The 18635-nt window shown below is 37.7% G+C and overlaps 3 protein-coding genes across 8 annotated transcripts; 2 read left to right on the top strand and 1 right to left on the bottom strand.

The window, feature by feature from the left end:
* Positions 1 to 792: 792 nt before the first annotated feature.
* Positions 793 to 2435, bottom strand: LOC147544721 (uncharacterized). The gene is made up of 3 exons (XM_086636375.1): positions 2309 to 2435; positions 1160 to 1285; positions 793 to 1072 (listed from the first exon to the last, which is right to left on the bottom strand). The coding sequence occupies exons 1-3, from the start codon at positions 2386 to 2388 to the stop codon at positions 937 to 939; spliced, it is 342 nt and encodes a 113-aa protein (XP_086492501.1). The 5' UTR covers positions 2389 to 2435; the 3' UTR covers positions 793 to 936.
* Positions 2436 to 3440: 1005 nt separating this feature from the next.
* LOC147544720 (holliday junction resolvase) lies at positions 3441 to 13229 on the top strand. Of its 4 annotated transcripts, none has more exons than XM_086634820.1 (10): positions 3526 to 3768; positions 5873 to 5896; positions 6035 to 6088; positions 7173 to 7265; positions 7381 to 7515; positions 7630 to 7719; positions 9096 to 9239; positions 10059 to 11671; positions 12128 to 12254; positions 12343 to 13229. In XM_086634820.1, exons 1-10 carry the CDS (start codon positions 3730 to 3732, stop codon positions 12421 to 12423), a joined length of 2400 nt encoding a protein of 799 aa, XP_086490946.1. In that variant the 5' UTR covers positions 3526 to 3729; the 3' UTR covers positions 12424 to 13229. The 4 variants fall into 4 exon arrangements, with proteins under 4 accessions (XP_086490944.1, XP_086490943.1, XP_086490946.1 ...); XM_086634819.1 differs by having other exon boundaries at positions 9096 to 9248; XM_086634818.1 differs by having other exon boundaries at positions 3441 to 3768; positions 12128 to 13229.
* A 696-nt stretch (positions 13230 to 13925) lies between these two features.
* LOC147544719 (uncharacterized) lies at positions 13926 to 17983 on the top strand. 3 transcript variants are annotated; one of them, XM_086638650.1, is made up of 4 exons: positions 13926 to 14251; positions 14416 to 16259; positions 16414 to 17487; positions 17582 to 17983. In XM_086638650.1, exons 2-4 carry the CDS (start codon positions 14472 to 14474, stop codon positions 17600 to 17602), a joined length of 2883 nt encoding a protein of 960 aa, XP_086494776.1. In that variant the 5' UTR covers positions 13926 to 14251; positions 14416 to 14471; the 3' UTR covers positions 17603 to 17983. The 3 variants fall into 3 exon arrangements, with proteins under 3 accessions (XP_086494776.1, XP_086494773.1, XP_086494774.1); XM_086638648.1 differs by having other exon boundaries at positions 13946 to 14251; positions 16414 to 16586; positions 16617 to 17983; XM_086638647.1 differs by having other exon boundaries at positions 16414 to 17983.
* Positions 17984 to 18635: the final 652 nt, after the last annotated feature.

Here is an 18635-nt window from a genome sequence, read left to right as displayed (position 1 = left end):
CGATTTCTTTTCTAAAAAGAGATTAGTTATGATATTTCTGGCTCCAAATTATGGTGCAGAATTCGATAATGCAGGTTGATGAAGGTCTAATGTGTTCGTTCAAGATCTTGAAACCAGCAGGAAGTGAACACGCCCCTAGGAAATTTTAGTTCTTCAGGTATGTCAATTAAGAAGGTGGATGCTTTTTCTTCTCATGTTCATCTATCAGTTGCTGTCTGATATGAGCAAAATCTTATGCTGAGTCAAAATATACTAACCAAACTTAGTTTTTTCGAATGACTAGTTACCGGAAGGAGCAAAATAAAAGGAATAAAGGATCAATCGTGTTTTATCAAATGAGTTTCATTGACAGTTTTCTGCAACCAACTGTGATTAGGAAAGGGAAGTCACGAGGAATGGAGTTTCGGTCGTGGGTGCTATGCTCATTTTCTTGTTTAATTTAGACACATTTCTTGAATCTTTAAATCCAATTTGATTAGTAGCTTCCTTCTTTCACAAAGTTTAGGTTGAGAGTTGATGATGTGAATCAAGAGTCCTTAAGGGAAATTCTCTTTAGGTGAACCAAGATCTTAATCTTCTGTTGAAGCTTCCGCCAACGAGTTTACACTCGTTCTCTTTCAAGAAACACTATACCTTAAGCTATGTCATTAACCAATTTCACTGTCTTTTTCCATGTCAGACGTTTCGTGTCTTTCTCTTCCGGATGTGCAAACTAATTGCCCGAGAACCTTAGGAAAGTTCAAATAAATCTTTGAACTAAAAAAAACTTACAAGATAATCAGCCAAAACAAGTGAATATCAAAAGATGAGACTAAATATATTCCTTCGAACCACGAGTAATCAGACCAAAATCTTCAAAATCATGGGTTCAATCTACAATCAATTTACAACCTTATAAATCAAAAGTAAGGCAAGTTGAGAAACAAAATCAGTCATCTATCTTCCATTTCCCTTCCTATTTTCTGGACTAACAGGAGACTGCAAGTTCATCTTGACTTCTAGTCTCCTTGTTGCTGGAGTAGCTGCGCGCAGAGAAGCTGCTTCTCTTTGCCGTTGATGATGGCTTCTTTTGCTGAAAAAAGAATAACAAGACCAATATGAGATTTAAATTGACAATTTTGTGCTTATAAAGTAGTAAGTGGAAAGTGAATGGCTATACCTAACGAACAAAAGTCCTGCTGTGAGTACCATCCCTCCCACTGCCCATGAATCTCTTTCATTGGATGATGGTATTTCTCCCACCCACTGTTGAAACTCTTTTAATGATTTTACTTTCTGAGTTCTCCTGGTGACAACAGATTGTGAACATTTCCATGAATCAGCAATCGAATCTAAACTTGCTTTTCCACCATAGCAAGATGGCCTAATCCCCATTTTGGAGTTACTTTCAGATGTTTTAACAGCAAATCCTGCAAGTTGTCAGAGTTCTGTACCATTAGAGCCCCATTCTGAGACTCTACATTGAAACATATTATCATAATCAACTTAATGCCCCTTAAGAATGTCAATAATCAAGTAAATGTATGAGCACCGATCCAATAACCACACAAACTATATTAGACTATCCAACAATTGAAGATTTTCCTCCAACTAAACACAAATCCTATTGCCATTAACAACAGACTTTCGTGAGCCATTGATATAGAGGTGGGCGTGAAAGAGAGCGAACTACGAAAAACATAAGGACAAGAAAGGGCATAAAAACATATATTACGGCATTCAAATTTTAAACATAACTCAACTATTACATCAATCCCCTCGAAATTAATAGAACACCATCAACATTTTTACCTAGAACAACTTTAGCTATCACCCAATATAATTCAAGATTGTTCAAACTATCAGGCAAAATTCCAACTAAATTGTTATCACTCAAAATAAGTTGTTCCAACTTAGAACAGTTTCCTATACTATCATGAACAATTCCAGATATTAAAGGGATACAATTTTCGTCTGATCTCTTATACTATCTGGTATTAAACCAGTAAATTAGTACTACTAAGATAAACAGTTTCTAAATTTTGTTTTTGCAACAAACAGGTACAGGGTTTGTGCCCTAATTTTGTAATCCTTACTTGAGGAAAGTGTTAATCTGAAGAAAAAAACCCTAACGTAACAAGAATATACTTCCTTGATTTTGTTTGGGATTAAGAGACATGTACATAGAGAGAGAAAGCTGCAACAAAAACTCTAATTTTATTTGAGATTAAGAGAAATGTAGATAGAGAGAGCTACAACAAAAACCCTAAAATCGGTTTGGGATTAACAGAGACATGTAGATAGAGAGAAGAGAGATTCATCACGTTACCTGAAGATTCTTTGGCCTCCTAACTCGAGCAATGATACCACTAATTCTTGATCCACAATCTTCAGCCATCCTCTTGACATTTCAGATTAGGGTTGTAATGGAGAAGATGAGCTCACCAAGGAACTCACGATGGTGATTTCAACAAAAAACAAAAACAAAAACAAAAACAAAACAAAAAAAACAAAAACAAAAACAAAAAAAACAAAAAAAGGAACTCACGATGGAAGAAGAAATACACTTAAGTGGACATTCACGACCAACCCAGGTAGAGTCGAGTCAGATGGGTCTATGGTATGGTTATTTGGACCCATCGCATCCGTACACGTGGCAACCCTCTAGTTGTTGAGTTAAATAAACTAGGGAGTCTTAATTGCAATATTGATCATGTGAGGGTAATTTAGGAATTATTTAAACTTTAACTTCATACACGGAATATTCTCTTTTGATTCTGTCAAAAGGGAGTCCAAAATGCAACTATGGAAAAAGGGAGTCCAAACAGCAAGTCGATTATATGAAAGGGGGTCTAAACAGCAAATCTCCCGTTCCAAGACGAAACCGATCTGGTTTCGTCTAGAAATCAAACCAGATGAGATTTGGTCTCATCTCGAACCAAACGAAACCAAATCGGTTTCGTCTAGAAACCAGAAATCCGCGCGAAGGAGAGGAACTCCTTCGCCGGATTTAGAGAGGGACAGAAGAGAGCGAGAAGAAATAGAGAGAGAGAAGGGAGAGCGAGTGAAGAGAGAGACAAGAGAAAGAGAGAGAAGAGAGAGAGAGAGAGAGAGAGAGAGAGAGAGAGAGAGAGAGAGAGAAGAGATAAGAAGTCGTCGGCCGTTGTCGGACACTTCCGGTCGGCGACATTTTGCCCGCGACGTCTAGGGTGTGTTTGATTTATGTTTTTTTTGGATTTTCACCTATTTCTCCGGAAACTATTTTGATTTTCCCAAAGCACTATTTTTCTTGTAGTGAAATTTGAAGAAGAGACAAAGACGACAGAGATATAACAACAAGAATGAAAGAGCCACCGTAATAGAGGATTCTTTTCTAGAATTTGATTATTCTATTTATTATTTTGGTCAAACTAAACACTCAAAAAATATATTATTTCAATAAAATCAATCTTTTTCACTTTATATTCAAGCAAGTCAAAACCAAAAAAAAAGAAAACTAGGGCAAAATGAAACTACTACTAAAACGTCGAGTTTCCCTCGTCCATGATCCATGTAACAAATACTACCAACTTATGCATGTGGTGTGAAATATTTTCCTTGCTGGTTCGCTATTTCCTGCCCACCAAACATGCCCTACGAGCTGAGTTGATCCAGCGACTTGAAATTCCCGCCATTACTGATCTCTCTACCCCTCTCTCTCTCTAGAGTCACACTTCCGCGGACGCTCAGCAAGTCAGAATCGTTTCTCTAATGGACAACGAAGTGGAGACAAAGCAACTTAATGGCGAGGTATGCCCTTCTTCTCTCTTTCTGTTCAAAACCCTCTCTTATCAGTTTCATTCTATTCGGTTGTAATCGCTTTCACCGAGAGATCTTCAAGTTCGAGACGGACTACTGAGAAAAAAATACTAACCTAATTTGATTCTATTCTGTACAAGTAGCCAAAGAAACAGAAAACTATCTTTCTCTCTCTAGTCACGGTAGAATTCTTCTAGGGATTCTTTCATTTTCCCTAGCTCTGGGGACGATGAAGGTTAATCTGATTACCCATTTGGGAATGTTGTATTTATCACGCTTGAGTGTTCGACCAATTACTCAGTGCTCGATTTTGCTTCATTTCCAATATCTATGCTTGTGTTTAGAGATAAAGATATGAAGGTTAATCTAATTACCCCTTTGGGTGATTCATTGCTCATGTATAGACGGATATATGTTTTTTTTTTCTTTTAGTTCAATCTTGACTAACCATCAGGTTTGTTTAAAAAATCGATCTGCTTACGAACATCTAGTTTTCTCACTGTATTCACTTTAGTATACTATGTCATAAAAGTGCCGCTTTTGTGGCGTTAATACTTGCAAAATGTTAGGGTTTTTCTTCTTCTACGGAAAAAGCCTCAAGCATATCTGAGAGGCAGTCTCTGCTTTGTTTTCATTTTGGAGGTGATATGAGGAATTTGTTCATGACTGAGAACTTTTCTTGCAACATTGACTCACAAACACAGGAACACAATCCTGCACATAGATCAACACATGATCATGCACTACGATAAACTACCATGAAAGCCATGTGCGGTACTCAAGAATTTGAGTTTGAGATCTAGTATGAAGCAAGGAATCAAATGTCGAAAAATTTCGGTCGAAATGACCGAAATTTTTCGGTTTTTCAGATCATGGAAACAAAAACACACTTACAAAGTTTTCGTGTAAGATTTCGACTGAAATCTCACGAAATTTCGCTTTCTTCATCGTTTTCTTCTTGATTTCTTCATCAAATCTTATTCATTTCGTCTTCATAGCTTCAGGTTTCAGATTTTATGGGTGGGTTTAGGGTGAAGAAGAAGAAAAGAAAAGAAAAGAAAGAGTCTAGGGTTTCGCAGAAGAAGAAGAAGGAGGTGAGAGAGAGGCGGACTGGTGGAAAAAGGATTAGGTTTGTAAAAGTTATAAGGTTATAAGCACCCCTAAAACGTTATCCGGCACCCTTTCCTTCACTGTCCCAATGTTTTGAAGGGGTGCCAGAAACAATTTCGAGGAGCGCCTTCAAAAACCTGATATATACTTAAAATCATCTATTTACTTACCCCTAACAATTGTTTAAGTGAATATTGCCCCTCAACCTAACAGAACAGGTTAAAAACAATTCAGATTACCCCCTAAATTAACGATTTTATTGCACATTAGCCCCCAACGTAAGTGTTTTAGGGTTATTGGAGGTGAATAATTTAATTTAGCCTCTAAATTAACCACTTTAATGCATATTAGCCTCTAAGATACTAACCTTTCATACTAAAGAGACGCTAATAAGGATACTATCATTTCCACAAATTTGTAAAGTTTCCACATAGACCGAAACGTTTCCACGAAACGTTTCCACTTTTGGTCTCACCGAAGTTTCCACCGAAACCGAAGTTTCATTCCTTGGTATGAAGTTATTGCATTGCAAATCACATCTCAGTATGATGATTAGATAAAATTCGTACATTTGGAAGAAAGATCTAATTGACTCACTTTGTTCACTCTCTCAGACTCTTTTAGTCGATTATGTTCAGGGATTTTGCTTTCAATGTTTCCCGCATATAATTTTTTTTCATTGAAAAGTTGGGGGCTGGAATTTACTCCGTTATCACAATGAACAAAGAGAACATGAGTTGATCAGCTTGATGTAGTAACTTTACTTTTTGAAGTTTGAACCAAACTCTTTGTTATCATTTCTGCATTCGTTTTATGATTGTATGACCTAATAAAGGTTAAGTTTTCTTGGGGTGTCTTGTATTAGACCTTAAACTAAAAACCAGAAATGCTCGAAACCTATTTGTTGGGCATTTGTTCTGCTGCTGTGAAATTATTTCACTTGCTCAGCTTACTGATATCACTTTTTTTTCTTCTCATTTTATAGGCTAATGCTGACTTGGATGAAATGGTATGTTTAAATTCTAAGTAGTGTAATCTTTTTACTAAGTAGTGTAATTTTTTTTTTTACTTTCTACTACATACTTTTATCCTTTTCCCTAAATAAGAAAACTAATTTTTTATTTTGTATCTGATTATTACACTGAAGGGGCAAGGAAAGGACTGTTTTCCGGATGAAGGAAATGATAAGACAATATCAGAGGTATTTACGACAATGACATTGAAACCACATTAACAATCCCTAATTTCCGTCAACATATTTGGTTTCTTTTAACTTTTATGTGCATTGGGTTCTAATGTTCTTTTGCATAACGTAATATCATGTCTCTAATTAGATATGGTGGGGGTTGTTTCGGGAGGAGAAAAAAGAGCTAGAACAGGTGCATGGTTGATAGTAACATATACAACTAAAGAGTGTTAAAAGTATGTAAAAGTAATCACAGCGGGCCAAAGTATTATCCTACCATTAGACTGGACCACCTGGGGTTTTCATTGGTAAATGAGAAAGTGGATTCGTAATAGAAGTTTAACGTTCACCATGTATCATTATGAAAATACAACTTTTTATGTTAGAGTAGGTAATGACAACTCCAAGATTTTTCAAAAAATAAAATAACTCCAACCTATGTGTGTTTGAGTAGGTAATGACAACTCCTTTTAGTTTAACCTTCACCATGTATCATTATGAAAATACAACTTTTTATGTGATCTTGACTTCTGGAGGATAAAAGAATAGCATCGACTACGTAACTCGGGAACGGCTCGGGCTCAAGGGTAGTCCGAGTTGATCCAAGGACGAACCCCTAGTTAGTTACTTCTTATGTTAGAAAAGCTGAATTATTGAAGTTTGATTTGAATGACAATATGGAGTGTGCGCCTTTGCGGCCTATATTTATGTAATATCATTATCATATATTTGTATGTTATTCATTATATGTGAATTGATATATGAGGGTGTGTATAGATATGTATCTATATAATAAAATGTATTTTTATACAAAAGGTGTGTGCACAGTCACATATATAAGAGTTAGTGAAAACTCGTCCGAGTTACTCCGCTCCTATCTGTGACGGTCGGGGTAGAGCCCTGTCCAATCTCGAGTAGCTCCATGCCCAACTGCTTAGCTTAATAGTAGACCTTTACCTGTTGGTTTAACCCATTACTTACTGTTTCAACAATATTTTCAAGTTTATACTTTAAATCATACAAAGTTCATTAGGATCTTCTACTTTGCCCCATGGATCTTGCAAACTTGGTTATTAACCTAAGCATTTTTCCAATTTAGGTGTTCGATAGTCGTATTCACCTGGTCAACCAACTTGGGGATTCCGACCAATCCGAAGCAGCTGACTTGGTTAATCTTTTTGAACGTCTTTCAGTATCCTATTGTTTTGTCTTTTCCATAATTTTAAGAACATTTCGTATTAATTTTTGTAGTTTTAAGCTTTAGTTGTTTGCTTTTCTGCACAAGTATTACCCTAACATCATGATAGACACTTTGGGAAGATTCCCCTTGCATGGACATATCCCAGTGCATGCTAAACAAAAGTATTCTGCATGTAGCTGGAAAATATGTAGAAGCCGATATATCCGGATGTCTGGAACAATTCCTCTCTTTTGGACTGAAGGTATTTTGTCAAAATTTTCCTTCTACTCTTATTACTGTGGTAAACAGTGGTGTTATGGTGTTACCTTTGTGCGCTTATTCAGAAAGGACAATCTAAAATACTATCACTTATTAGGCAAGCGAATGGTGTGGAAAAAATCTCAACGTGATGCTTTTGTCAGTGGAGGAATCTCAGGAAGAAAGACTGGCAAGTTCTTATTTTCAGGTGGGTGGTACTTGAGTTGATGTAGTACGCAATTAGGTGATATTTATTCTTAGGCATCTGAATATGGTTGTTTCTAAATTCATGTACCTAACTTTGAATGCTGCAAGATCTCCTAGTTTAGGAAATGTGCGGTGAACTTGATTGTTCAAGTCAAACCTTCATAAAGAAATCAGCTAAGATTTTAGCTCATTGTGTACAATAAAGATTTGGCAATACAAGCAAGTGCAACTCACATTCATATACCTAATAAAAACACAAACCACCTATGATGATGTTTGTTTGTAAAGGAATCTGAGTCTGAACCTGAAATTTGTTCATGTTTAATTTACTTGCATACACATCATGACATGAGTTCTTGCATGCATTTGTCTTCGTTGTAAAATCAAATCTTAAAACAATTTAAAAAAAAAAAATCGAATTCAAAGCTGAAAACACCTTCGCTGGACAGGAGAATTGTTTTCAGATTGAACTCAGTTAAAGGGATAAAGCATGTAAAAGCAACGGAGAAGGATTTTGTCAACCTGCAAGCGTAACTGGAGACAAATGGGAAGTCCTGTAGTACCTTTTGAAGTCCGCACGAAGAAATGAATTATTCATAGGGAGCTGTATCTTGTTCAGCTATGTAACTGGAACTCACAGATATATAGAAGCCAGGCTTTGGTATCTTTAAATGTAACTGGATAGGAAAAAGAAACCTACTTATAGCAGTTAGTGATGATTGAGTTACTTTTAAGTCTTAACACTGTCAGACCTTTTAGTTAGCAATAACAGTGAAAGCTAGATTCGACAATACAGATCATCAACAAGTCAATTCTGAGCTTTACAGAAATGCGTAACTGGAGTGAGAGTGATATGGTGAGAACAACATCCTCATACCCCTCGGGTCATATCCAATTGGACTCCAAAAGAATATTGTAATTAGATTGTATCTTGTATGTAACCTACCTCTGTGTAATATGAATATGTTCGGATCTCTTTCTAATGACATAAAGCTGTTGGGGTTAAGAGATCTCTCTTTGCCTGCTCAAAATTCATTTATCCTGGAATCGCAGGTGTTAAATGAGAGAGGATGTTATAGGCTTAATCATATCAGTTCCTGCAATAAATTACTGTGTGTTATTTCCCTTTTTGCATCTGTTGTTGTTCTTTGCCCTTCGGACGTGATTTCAATTCAGCATCTCAATTAAACTCATAGCAACAAGAACTGGATAGTCATTAAGCATGGTTCCTCTCACTACTTAAATTTGTAAGGAGAGTGACTTCATGCTGTTCATTTGTATGTTTCCTCTCACTGCTTAAATTTATAAGGAGAGGGACTTCATGCTGTTTATTTGTATATTTCCTAATTCCTGATTTGCTTGCACTTTCGCTTGCAGTTGGTTTTGAACTTGTTAAGCTTCTCTGCAGCTAGCTTTTCAGCTTGTACAAGACTGCCTGTAATGAGGGATCATGGCTTACTTCTTGAGAAATTCCTCTTCGAATGCTTAAGTCTGACTAAAAGTTCAGTCTCCGAGATGAAGGTAGTCATTGTAAGGAGATATTCCTATGCTACTTAATTTGAAAAGTTTATTAATTCTAGTAAATATGGTTGTACTGAAAATTTCAGTTTCTATCGTATTTCTGAGATCTGGAGTTCTAGGCTATGATCAGAAACACATGGACCTTGGACTTGGGTATGGACCTAGGACCGTTTGAAGTCCTAGAGTTATGTATGGAAACACCATGTTACTACCACAAAGTGGTGGCCGTTTTAGGTGAAGGCTGGTGTTTTCGTGATTTTCATGCTATTGCAAATGTTCTATGTGTTGTTTCTTAATAGCATAAATCAGATGGTTCTGTTTATTTCTACCTACTACGAATGTGACTTCTGCTGTTCATGTGAATGCCCTCTATAACTTCCCTGAGTAATACATTATATCTAAAGTTCTAAACCAGCTTAAGAGTTGCCTCGATGATTTCTGCTGTGAAGAGATGTACACCTTTTACTTGTTCAACTTGTTTATTTTTCAAAAAGTTGATGTACTTCTAGGCTAATGAAAGTCATTTGTGTACAAGGAATTAATCCCGTCATATTGTCTTCAAACTGTTATCTTATATTACTAGATGGTGTAGTCCAGTGGTGCTCATAGCAGATGGTAGAAAGCCCTGGCATGCAACTAGTGCAGTAGAGTCATAGTTCAAAGCTTTTCAAATTAACCTGCATAGCTAGCTGTTCATATAACGTATTTAAATGTTGATATTGCTCTTGTACCTTTTCCCTTCATTCGATCTTAAAAACTTTACATCCTCTCTCACTGTCTCACAACATGTGACTAAAGTTAATGATCATTTCTTAACAGAGGATTCATTTAACTGCATCAGAATTACTGAAGGTGGTACAGTTGGTCCTGGATGCTTCGGTAAAACTGTGCAAAACATATTATGTAAGCCTAAGTTTGGAATCTTGTGGCACACTCAAAGAGGGTGAAAAAAGCTCCATGGACGAGGAAAAAGGTGGTACTGTGAATCATGTTATTAACTTGATGAAGTGCACGATAAACAAGTTGTGCGAATTGGGTGTCCTCGCAGCTGGTGGTGGTGGGAATCTGGTGACAATTCTTAATGTATCATGGAAAGGTGTGGTTACACTACTGCAGCTTGGGAAGGTGGGTTTAGCTCAAAAGATAAATGTGGCAAACATTATACTAAATCTAATCTCACTTGCCACGGAGTCTCTGAGGTGTGCATCTGAATCGTGGTTTTCTAAACCCAATGAAGATATATCTGCAATTGAAGCAAAGAGGGTATTCCTTCCGCTAAAATTTTATATAATTAATGCTGTTCGAATATCCACACAGTACCCTTGTGAAGCAGTTGAAGTATTTAAGGAGATATCTTTATGTGTCTTAATGATTTCTGCCTTTGGTATTTCACTGAGCAAAGAGACTCGTTTGAGGGCTTCAAGTGAATTGTTGGTCGAATTTCTGGAGCCAGCTTCATTTCATCTACTTCAAACTTTACTCAATTCAGCTGAAGTAAAACATGAGTCTGTTCTCCAAATTTTGGATTGGTTATTCACAGATGAAGATCGTTCGAGCTCTATTCACCCCAAGGAAGTTATTACAAATGAAAGAGCTTTAACGGATGAAATATTTACCGTCAGTTGTGAATCTATATCCAAAATGAGGGTGTTAATGCTTGGACGTCTCGCCTTATTTCTTAATCTACTGAAAAGTTCTCCTAGCCTGGGAGAAGAGGTAAGACTTGGAATTTGCAGAAAGCTTGGATGGTTTATTCACAGTTTGGTGGATGAAGATGCCTACTCTTCTGTACTTGCTTTCTCTATTCCGGTTCTACATAATTCTGGAACAGTGCCACAGTTAACTTGGCAACCCATCTTCTCTTTCATTTTACATGCACTAAAGACCTTCACGATTGTTGCCTCTTCAAGTTCAGCTTTCGAGGAGATCGAATATTTCTTACTTGAGAATCTTCTTCATCCTCATTTTCTTCTCTCTGAGATCATTGTGGAACTCTTGTGCTTTATTCTCCGTCATGCTGAGTTAGAGAAGGTGAATGAAATTATTGATAAACTATGCTCATTGTTCCAGTACGTGGCATCTACTGAACCAGGCTTAATTCAAGGATCTCCATTGAGGAAGATGGCAAGATCAATCTGTATAATTCTTACTTATGCCCCAGATGGTACAGTAGATCGATTTCAAAGTACAATAATGGATGATAGTTCATCATCATCATATTTCATGTACATAACCTTAATCCTAGAAGGATTCCCCCTGCATCTGTTGTCATTTAGGCTTCAAAAGCTTGTTAATGAAAGAACTATTACTGCATATGCTAGCTACATCGAAAATAACGAGACGAAACTTCTAGCTGATAACTTCTCAAGGTCTTCTAGTACTCATCTCCTTGGAGAACCAGTCTATGCTTTATCATCTTTGTTACCCTCCCTGTAAGTACTCCTATCAACCTTTTCTGTTAAATACTAGTGCTTTTTCAGTTGTTCCCATTGGGTTAAACGTGACTTTAATACATGACGCATGAAACACGGATATTGTTCATTTGATACCTTTTTGCCATGCGGATCTAGGATACACGTATCAGACAGTCTGCTACTTGTGCCAGACACTCCAGTTAGGCTAATTGGTGGAATAAAAGATATTGTATGTACACTACGGCCTACACCCCATGTGAACAGTCGTGTTAGGACCATAAAATACAACTCTAGGTTAATGTCTCTTGTGTATAATGTAGTATATTAGTATTGGGCCTCTTATTGGCATTTTTCTTCACACCACATTTGACACCTGTTACCGGTGTCAGATACTAATACCCGTATCAGATTCCGTGCTACATGGGCATGGAGAGGACAAGTAATAATAAAATCTTTTTTATGTCGTTTGTGCAGCATCAAGATCAGTTTTAATGTTGATCAAATTGATGTCAAGACTCTAAATTTCGCAAATGCTGTGATTCATAGATACAAAAGTAGTACAAACAGTTTAAAGGAACATTACTGCAAACTTCTAAGCCAGGTAATAGGGATCATCTCACATACGAGGCATCTATACGGGTATCATGAGATGGAACAGTTCATAATGAACCTCCACTCCTTGTTTGTAGTGGATGATTCTGCAGAAGCTTCAGCAGGAGATAGTAATCCAACTCATTTATACCGATGCAAACCAAATCTATGTGTTTTAATGGCAGGTCTAGGTAACATGGATATAGACGAAACTGAAGGAAACAAAACAACTGCCGCTTTATGGAACTTATGTCACATGTTATTAAGGGATCGGCATTGGGCATTTGCTCATTTAGCAATCACTGGATTTGGATATTTTGCAAGCCGTACTTCTTGCAATCAACTGTGGAAATTCGTACCACAGGATGCATTACTTTCGTTTGATATAGATACCGGTAATGAAGCAAATGAAGATAGATTTATGTCTCATTTTAAGGCTTTTCTTGAAAAGGAAGTTGCTTTATTAGACATTGAACAATGCACAAAAGAACAACAAGCAATGCTTGTTAACGAAGGTATGATTCTGAAGGAAAAAGTTCGGAGCCTGAGCAAGAGGATGTTACAAAGTATTGAGAAAGAGGAAGATACGGAAAGTGCAATGGAAATTGATGCCGATGGTAATGACAACATTCAAATCCAGGCAAGTAGGAAAAGGCGGAAACTTTTCCCGGATGAAATCGGTGAAGGAATGACATTGTTACAGAGAGGTTTGAAAGTTACAAGTGATGGTCTTACTCTATGGCGGCAGCAGCAGCAAGCTTCCTCCATGGAACAACAAGATGAGTTTTTGGCTCGTTTCTCACAACTTGAAGATGTGATTGCTAGCTTGACGGGTTTGACAGGCGGAAGCGGGTAGTAAATAGGGAATGGGAGTTCACTTTTTATTAATCAAACTACTTGTGGAATCAAATGGAAAGACTCAAATGTTCATTGTAGATATTGTTGTTTGTTCAGATATACAAGTTCCGCTGAGTTGATTTTTCAAGACTTTTACATTTAAAATGTCCTTTCGTCATTAAATATAAGAAAATGATGTTTGTTGTTCGTCTTCCAATCATACAGAGCCCCTGGATATGCCATCTTCTGTCAAATCCGTTAACATCGGACCCTGGATTTATGAGAACCTTTGAATTTTATGTTTCGCAATCGCAAATTTATATAAATTAGAACATCCAATGGCTCAAACACCACCACATAAGGCCATTGCTTTTGTATTAATCAGCGGGTTACAGGGCTGGACCCTCATAAACAAAGTCGTGAAAATAAAACAAAATCGAAGGAGGCACAAACTAGAAACAAATAAAGCTAAGAATTACTACTGAAATCTTTCAACTCCCTCAGTTTACTCTCACAATGAGCTCCACCAATTTACACCTTCAAATTTAGAAAGGTTAAAGGTATGTGTGCTTAACCAGACATCATAAAGTCAACCATTGGTAGCCGAAGTGGTTTCAATGCGTTGAAATAAACTCCAAAAAGCCCTGAAGGTCCCAAGTTCGAATCGTAGTTAATTCCCAAAAAAAAAAAAAAAAAAAGAACTAAACAATGTAAAGTTTTAAAGGTGTCTCCCATTATTATTAAAGGCATTTTTTTTCTTCACAAATTTACCTCTAAAACTTACAGAGGCGCCTCTAAAACTTCCCGCGGACGTTTTAATAGGTGGAAGATATTTTACTAGGTCATCACTTTCGAGAAACATCCAATAATAAACACGTAAGAAGCTGAGGTGGAAAGTAGTTTCGAGATATCTCGAATTGGAAAACCGAGAAACATCTGGAAAACCGTAGATGATATTTCCAACCTATTCCAACTGCCCTTATAAAAAGCCCTAAAATTCATAATTCTGATGCATCGGAAAAATAAAAGACAAAAATCTAACTGGTTGTTTTTAAGCAAAAGAGGTTGTAAATTTCTGGGTTTTGTGGATTTGATTTGTTCTGATAACTGAGTTATTTGGATTGAGGAATTGCTTGGAAAGAGATTCACAACTAAAAAAAAACAAAACTTGTAAGTTATCATTTTCCCACTTCTTTAGCTCTTTCTTGTTTTCATTGATTGGGTTTTCATGGATTTCTTTTGCCGTAATTTAGGGTTTTATGTGGGATTGTGATTTTTATGTGTTTGATTTCACAGTTCTTACTGTTTTCTTGTTTCTGTTCTTCCTTTTACAGATTAGAAAAGATTATCATATATCTTACTTGATCAGCAATAAAAGGGGGTGAAAATTATGATTCCCGTTAACAGATTCATGGAGTATCCCCAATCATTTCATGGAACCCACATTCCTTACCCTTATCAAAATCATTACCCAAGTTGGGTTCCACCTCAAACTACTAAATCTCCTGGAATTCAAGAACCTTGGTTGAATGGTGGTGGTTATGGGATCCCAAATGTTGGAGAATGCCATGGTTGCTGCAACCATGGTTATCCTTCTTCTGGGTACTATAACTATAGGCCGCCGTACTCTCAACTCCCACCACCACCACCACCACCACCACATCCGTATTACCACCCTTCTCCGTATTCCCCATACCTTGATCTTCATCCTCTACAATATCTTCCTCCACATTACTTGACGGAGAAGCCGAAGTATGAGGCCACGCAGAGAAGCCATTGTTGTGGTTGTCCAAATCATACTTGCAGTGGCAAGGAAGATAAGGGTGTGAAGATTGAAGAACCAGAAGGTGAGAAAAATGGAAATGATTCATCAGGTTTCGCTGAGGAGAAAAACCCATATCCATTGTTATGGGTTCCACCTGAATATATGAAGAACAAATCAGCTAGCAAGCTCTCTGAATCAGACCCAACAGTTTTGAATGGGTGGTTTCCGTTTGATATGAAGAAGAACAATGAGGGAAGTAAAAGCTTGGATTCAGTGCCGAAGGTTTGGAACGGATGGTATCCACTTGATTTGGACAGTCTAAAATCTTCGAGGCACGATGCGCATACAGAAGGAAGACAAGATCAGAAAAAGGGCGAAGTTAGAGACGCCCCATGTCCTATTATCTGGATGCCTGTTTGTGATAAGCAAGAGGTTGAGAAAGGGAGTCCAGAGGAGAAAAATTTGGAAGGATTTGAAGTACCGAAAATGAAGTATAAGATCATCCCAGTGAATTTCCCTTATAATTGTAATGAGGAGGTTGAGGCAAAATCTGTAGAAGACACTCAAAGAAGGGTGGAGCCTAAGGTTAAAGAGAATGAGGTTGAAGAAAAGAGAATTCCTGTTAGAGAACTTCGAGAAATTGGAAAAAAGGAGCAATTGGATGATCACAAAAACTTGAAAGAGATTTTTGTGAAGAAGCTAGAAGAAGATGGAGATAACAGAAGTCCCCAAAAGGAGAATGTGGAAAAACGTCCTTCTTCTCCGGTGAAATCTAAATTACCTCCTGTATGTTTGAGGGTCGAACCCTTGTCTCGAAGGAAAACTAGGTCTCTCAGTCCTCCTTCCCTTAAGGAAAAAGTGACTAGGGAGAGGAACAATGATCCGAAGTTTGACAAGCAGAGGGAAGCAACTAGGAAAGAGCCTGTATGTAATGTGGTGCCAAAGTCGGATACGACGAAAGATGTTGAGAACCAAGGAAAGAAGATTTCCATGTTGGAGCCCCTACATAATGTGGAAACCAAATCTCAAAGGACAATTGATGTTGGAGATGGAGGTGAAAGGCTTGGTTCTCCGAATGAAAAACCTGTGGGGAATGTTAACACTAAGAATGCAGAAGACAAGACTGACTTGGAAAAGGAAACAATGAAAGCAGTAGACAAGGAAAAACAGAAGACGAAATACTCACCCAATGAAGCAGCAGTGAAGATTCAATCGACCTATCGTGGATATGAAGTGAGGAGGTGGGAACCTCTGAAGAAACTAAGGCAAATAGCCAAAGTAAGGGAGCAAGTGAACGAGGTGAGAAACCAGGTCTTGGCTCTCGAGTCCTCTGATATGCAGAAAAATGAGAGGCAAAGGGTGTTCATCAGTGAGACAATAATGAGTCTTTTGCTGCAACTAGACACTATTCAGGTATGTTTGAAATTAGATTATGCACATGTTCCATTCAGCATATACAATTCATGATTGTTCTCTGAATCTTGCTGTTACTAGATCTTGTTGAATGTAGTTTTTGGTAGAAGAAATATATTTAGACTAACTAACTAAGACTTGGGTATTGCCTCAGGGTCTGCATCCAAGCTTGAGAGAAGTCAGAAAATCAGTCGCAAGGGAGCTTGTCTGCCTACAGGAGCAGCTAGATGCATTGACTACCCAAAATGTCGAAGAACTGACATCAAAGAAGACGCACGAGGAGGTTAATGCCAAAGCTACCGCTGGGGATAACAATGAGGCTACTAATAGCAAGAGTGTGAAAGCAGCATCAAGTTCGGAGTCAGACTCAGGAAAGAATTTGTTATCTGGGTCAGAAGAAGAGCGCACACTCAATGTTATTAGTTCGAATGTTGGGGAAAATATGCACCAATCTGTTTCAGAAGCAGATTCCTTTACTCAACCTATCCTTGCATCTGAGGGGAAAGATGGAGATGGAAAGGAAATTTTGGAGAGATTGGCTGAAAATGCGACCTCCAAGTTGACATTGGAAGAGCAGTTCCTGTCACCATTGGACAAAAAAGACACCAACTCAAAAACCGGTGTTGAAGCTGGGTTCGAGAAAATATCTGATTCTTCTCAGGAGCCTGCAGACAATTCAGTTGAAGTCACAAACGAAGAATCAGACTCTTCTGGTGTAGCAGAGATCGACTTCTTGAAGCCTGAGCAACCCTATCTTGATGAAGAAAAGCCAAAGCCAGAGGAGCCCATGGTGCCATTGGCAGAAAAAGAACCCCAAGACTTTGCGAAGCTTGAGGAACCCCATCTTGATGAAGAAAATCCAAAACCAGAAGAGCCCATGGTGCCGTTGGTAGAAGAAGAATCCCAAGACAAACTGCATCAAGAAAAGAGAGACATAGAGCAACCTGCAGAAGAATATAAATCAAGTGCCTCTCTATCTGATGCAGACACTTTTGATGCCGTAGATGTTATATCTCCTGAATTTGTTGATTCTGCAGCAGAACCAAAGGAGGTAATGCAACAAATGAACATGATGAAAGAAGAGAAGAGTAACATAACTGAAGTTGAAGCTAAAGGTAAGGCAGATGGTGAAGATATGGAAACAGAGGAGGAAACAGATGCCAAAGATATGGAAGCAGAGGCAGGAACAAATAACAAAGATATGGCGCCAGTTGATATCATCAACAAGGCCACGGGGGATTCTTCCGAAGCTGTCAAAATAGAGCAGATTGGTGTTGCTGGACAAGAAAAACAAGAGGGAGTAGAAGCATCTTTAGGACCAGCTGCTAACGAACCTTCTTTAAGTGGGTCAGAAGAGGAAAAGAAACTGGTGAAAGAGAACGAGAAACTGAGGGAAATGCTAGAGAAGTTAATGAAAGCTGGTAACGAGCAGTTAACAGTGATATCAGGTTTAAATGGAAGAGTGAAAGATCTAGAGAAGAAGTTGATGAAGAAGCAAAAGCTGAGAATGAAAAGCAAAAGAACAACTGGTAGAACTAATTGTCCCAGAAGCAGTCAAAAGGGTGCCTGAAAATGTCATTATCTTAGCGCTTTTTCCGAATCTTGTGCTAGTCCAAATGCCCTTGTCTGTGTGTAATGTTTTGATATGGTTGTGAAGAAGTAGTTTTGTGTTCTAATGTCCAATGCATTGTTAAAACTATAATAAAATGGTTGTGCTTGAATAAGACTCCTTGTATTGTGAGCCTTTTGTTTTCTTTATGGGGTTTTCAAATATGTGGCTTAAACCCATATAATTTGGGATGAGTTCATTATATTTTTAACTTAAAGCCGGTGTACTTGGAAATAGGCATAGGACAGAACAGACGTATCTCTCGTTTCTCAATTGAACTCGTAGCAGTAACAACTGGATAGCCATTAAGCATAGTTCCTTTCACTACTTACACTTGAGAGTGACTTCATGCTGTTTATTTGTATATTTCCTATTCGCTTGCACTTTCACTTGCAGTTAGTTTTGAACTTGTTAAGCTTCTCTGCAGCTAGCTTTTCAGCTTGTACTAGACTTGTACGCAAACTGGGTTTGCAAATCTTAGAAACTGGATTGTAGAATGTAAATTGCAAACTCGATTTGCAGAATGTAAATTGCAAACTCGAATTGCAAAATGAAATTTCAGTTTGCAAAAACAAACTAATTTGGCAAGACTTATTCTTCTGTCAATTTCGCCATATACTCTTAATCGATTTGTTCATCAATTTGTCTTTGGAATTGAAAAAATGATCTGAAGCCTTGAAAATGAGACATACAACAAGCAAATATCAAAACCTCGACCTCATCTTCCATAGAGTTAGGATTTCATAACTTTGAATATGGTATTAGAG

This window comes from Eschscholzia californica, unplaced genomic scaffold (genome assembly GCF_041429995.1).
Source record: "Eschscholzia californica isolate CP2 unplaced genomic scaffold, dmEscCali1.0.p SCAF_4, whole genome shotgun sequence".
Taxonomy (NCBI): Eukaryota; Viridiplantae; Streptophyta; class Magnoliopsida; order Ranunculales; family Papaveraceae; genus Eschscholzia; species Eschscholzia californica.
Note: the sequence above shows the minus strand (reverse complement) of the source record. Positions and strands in the feature narration are given on the sequence as shown.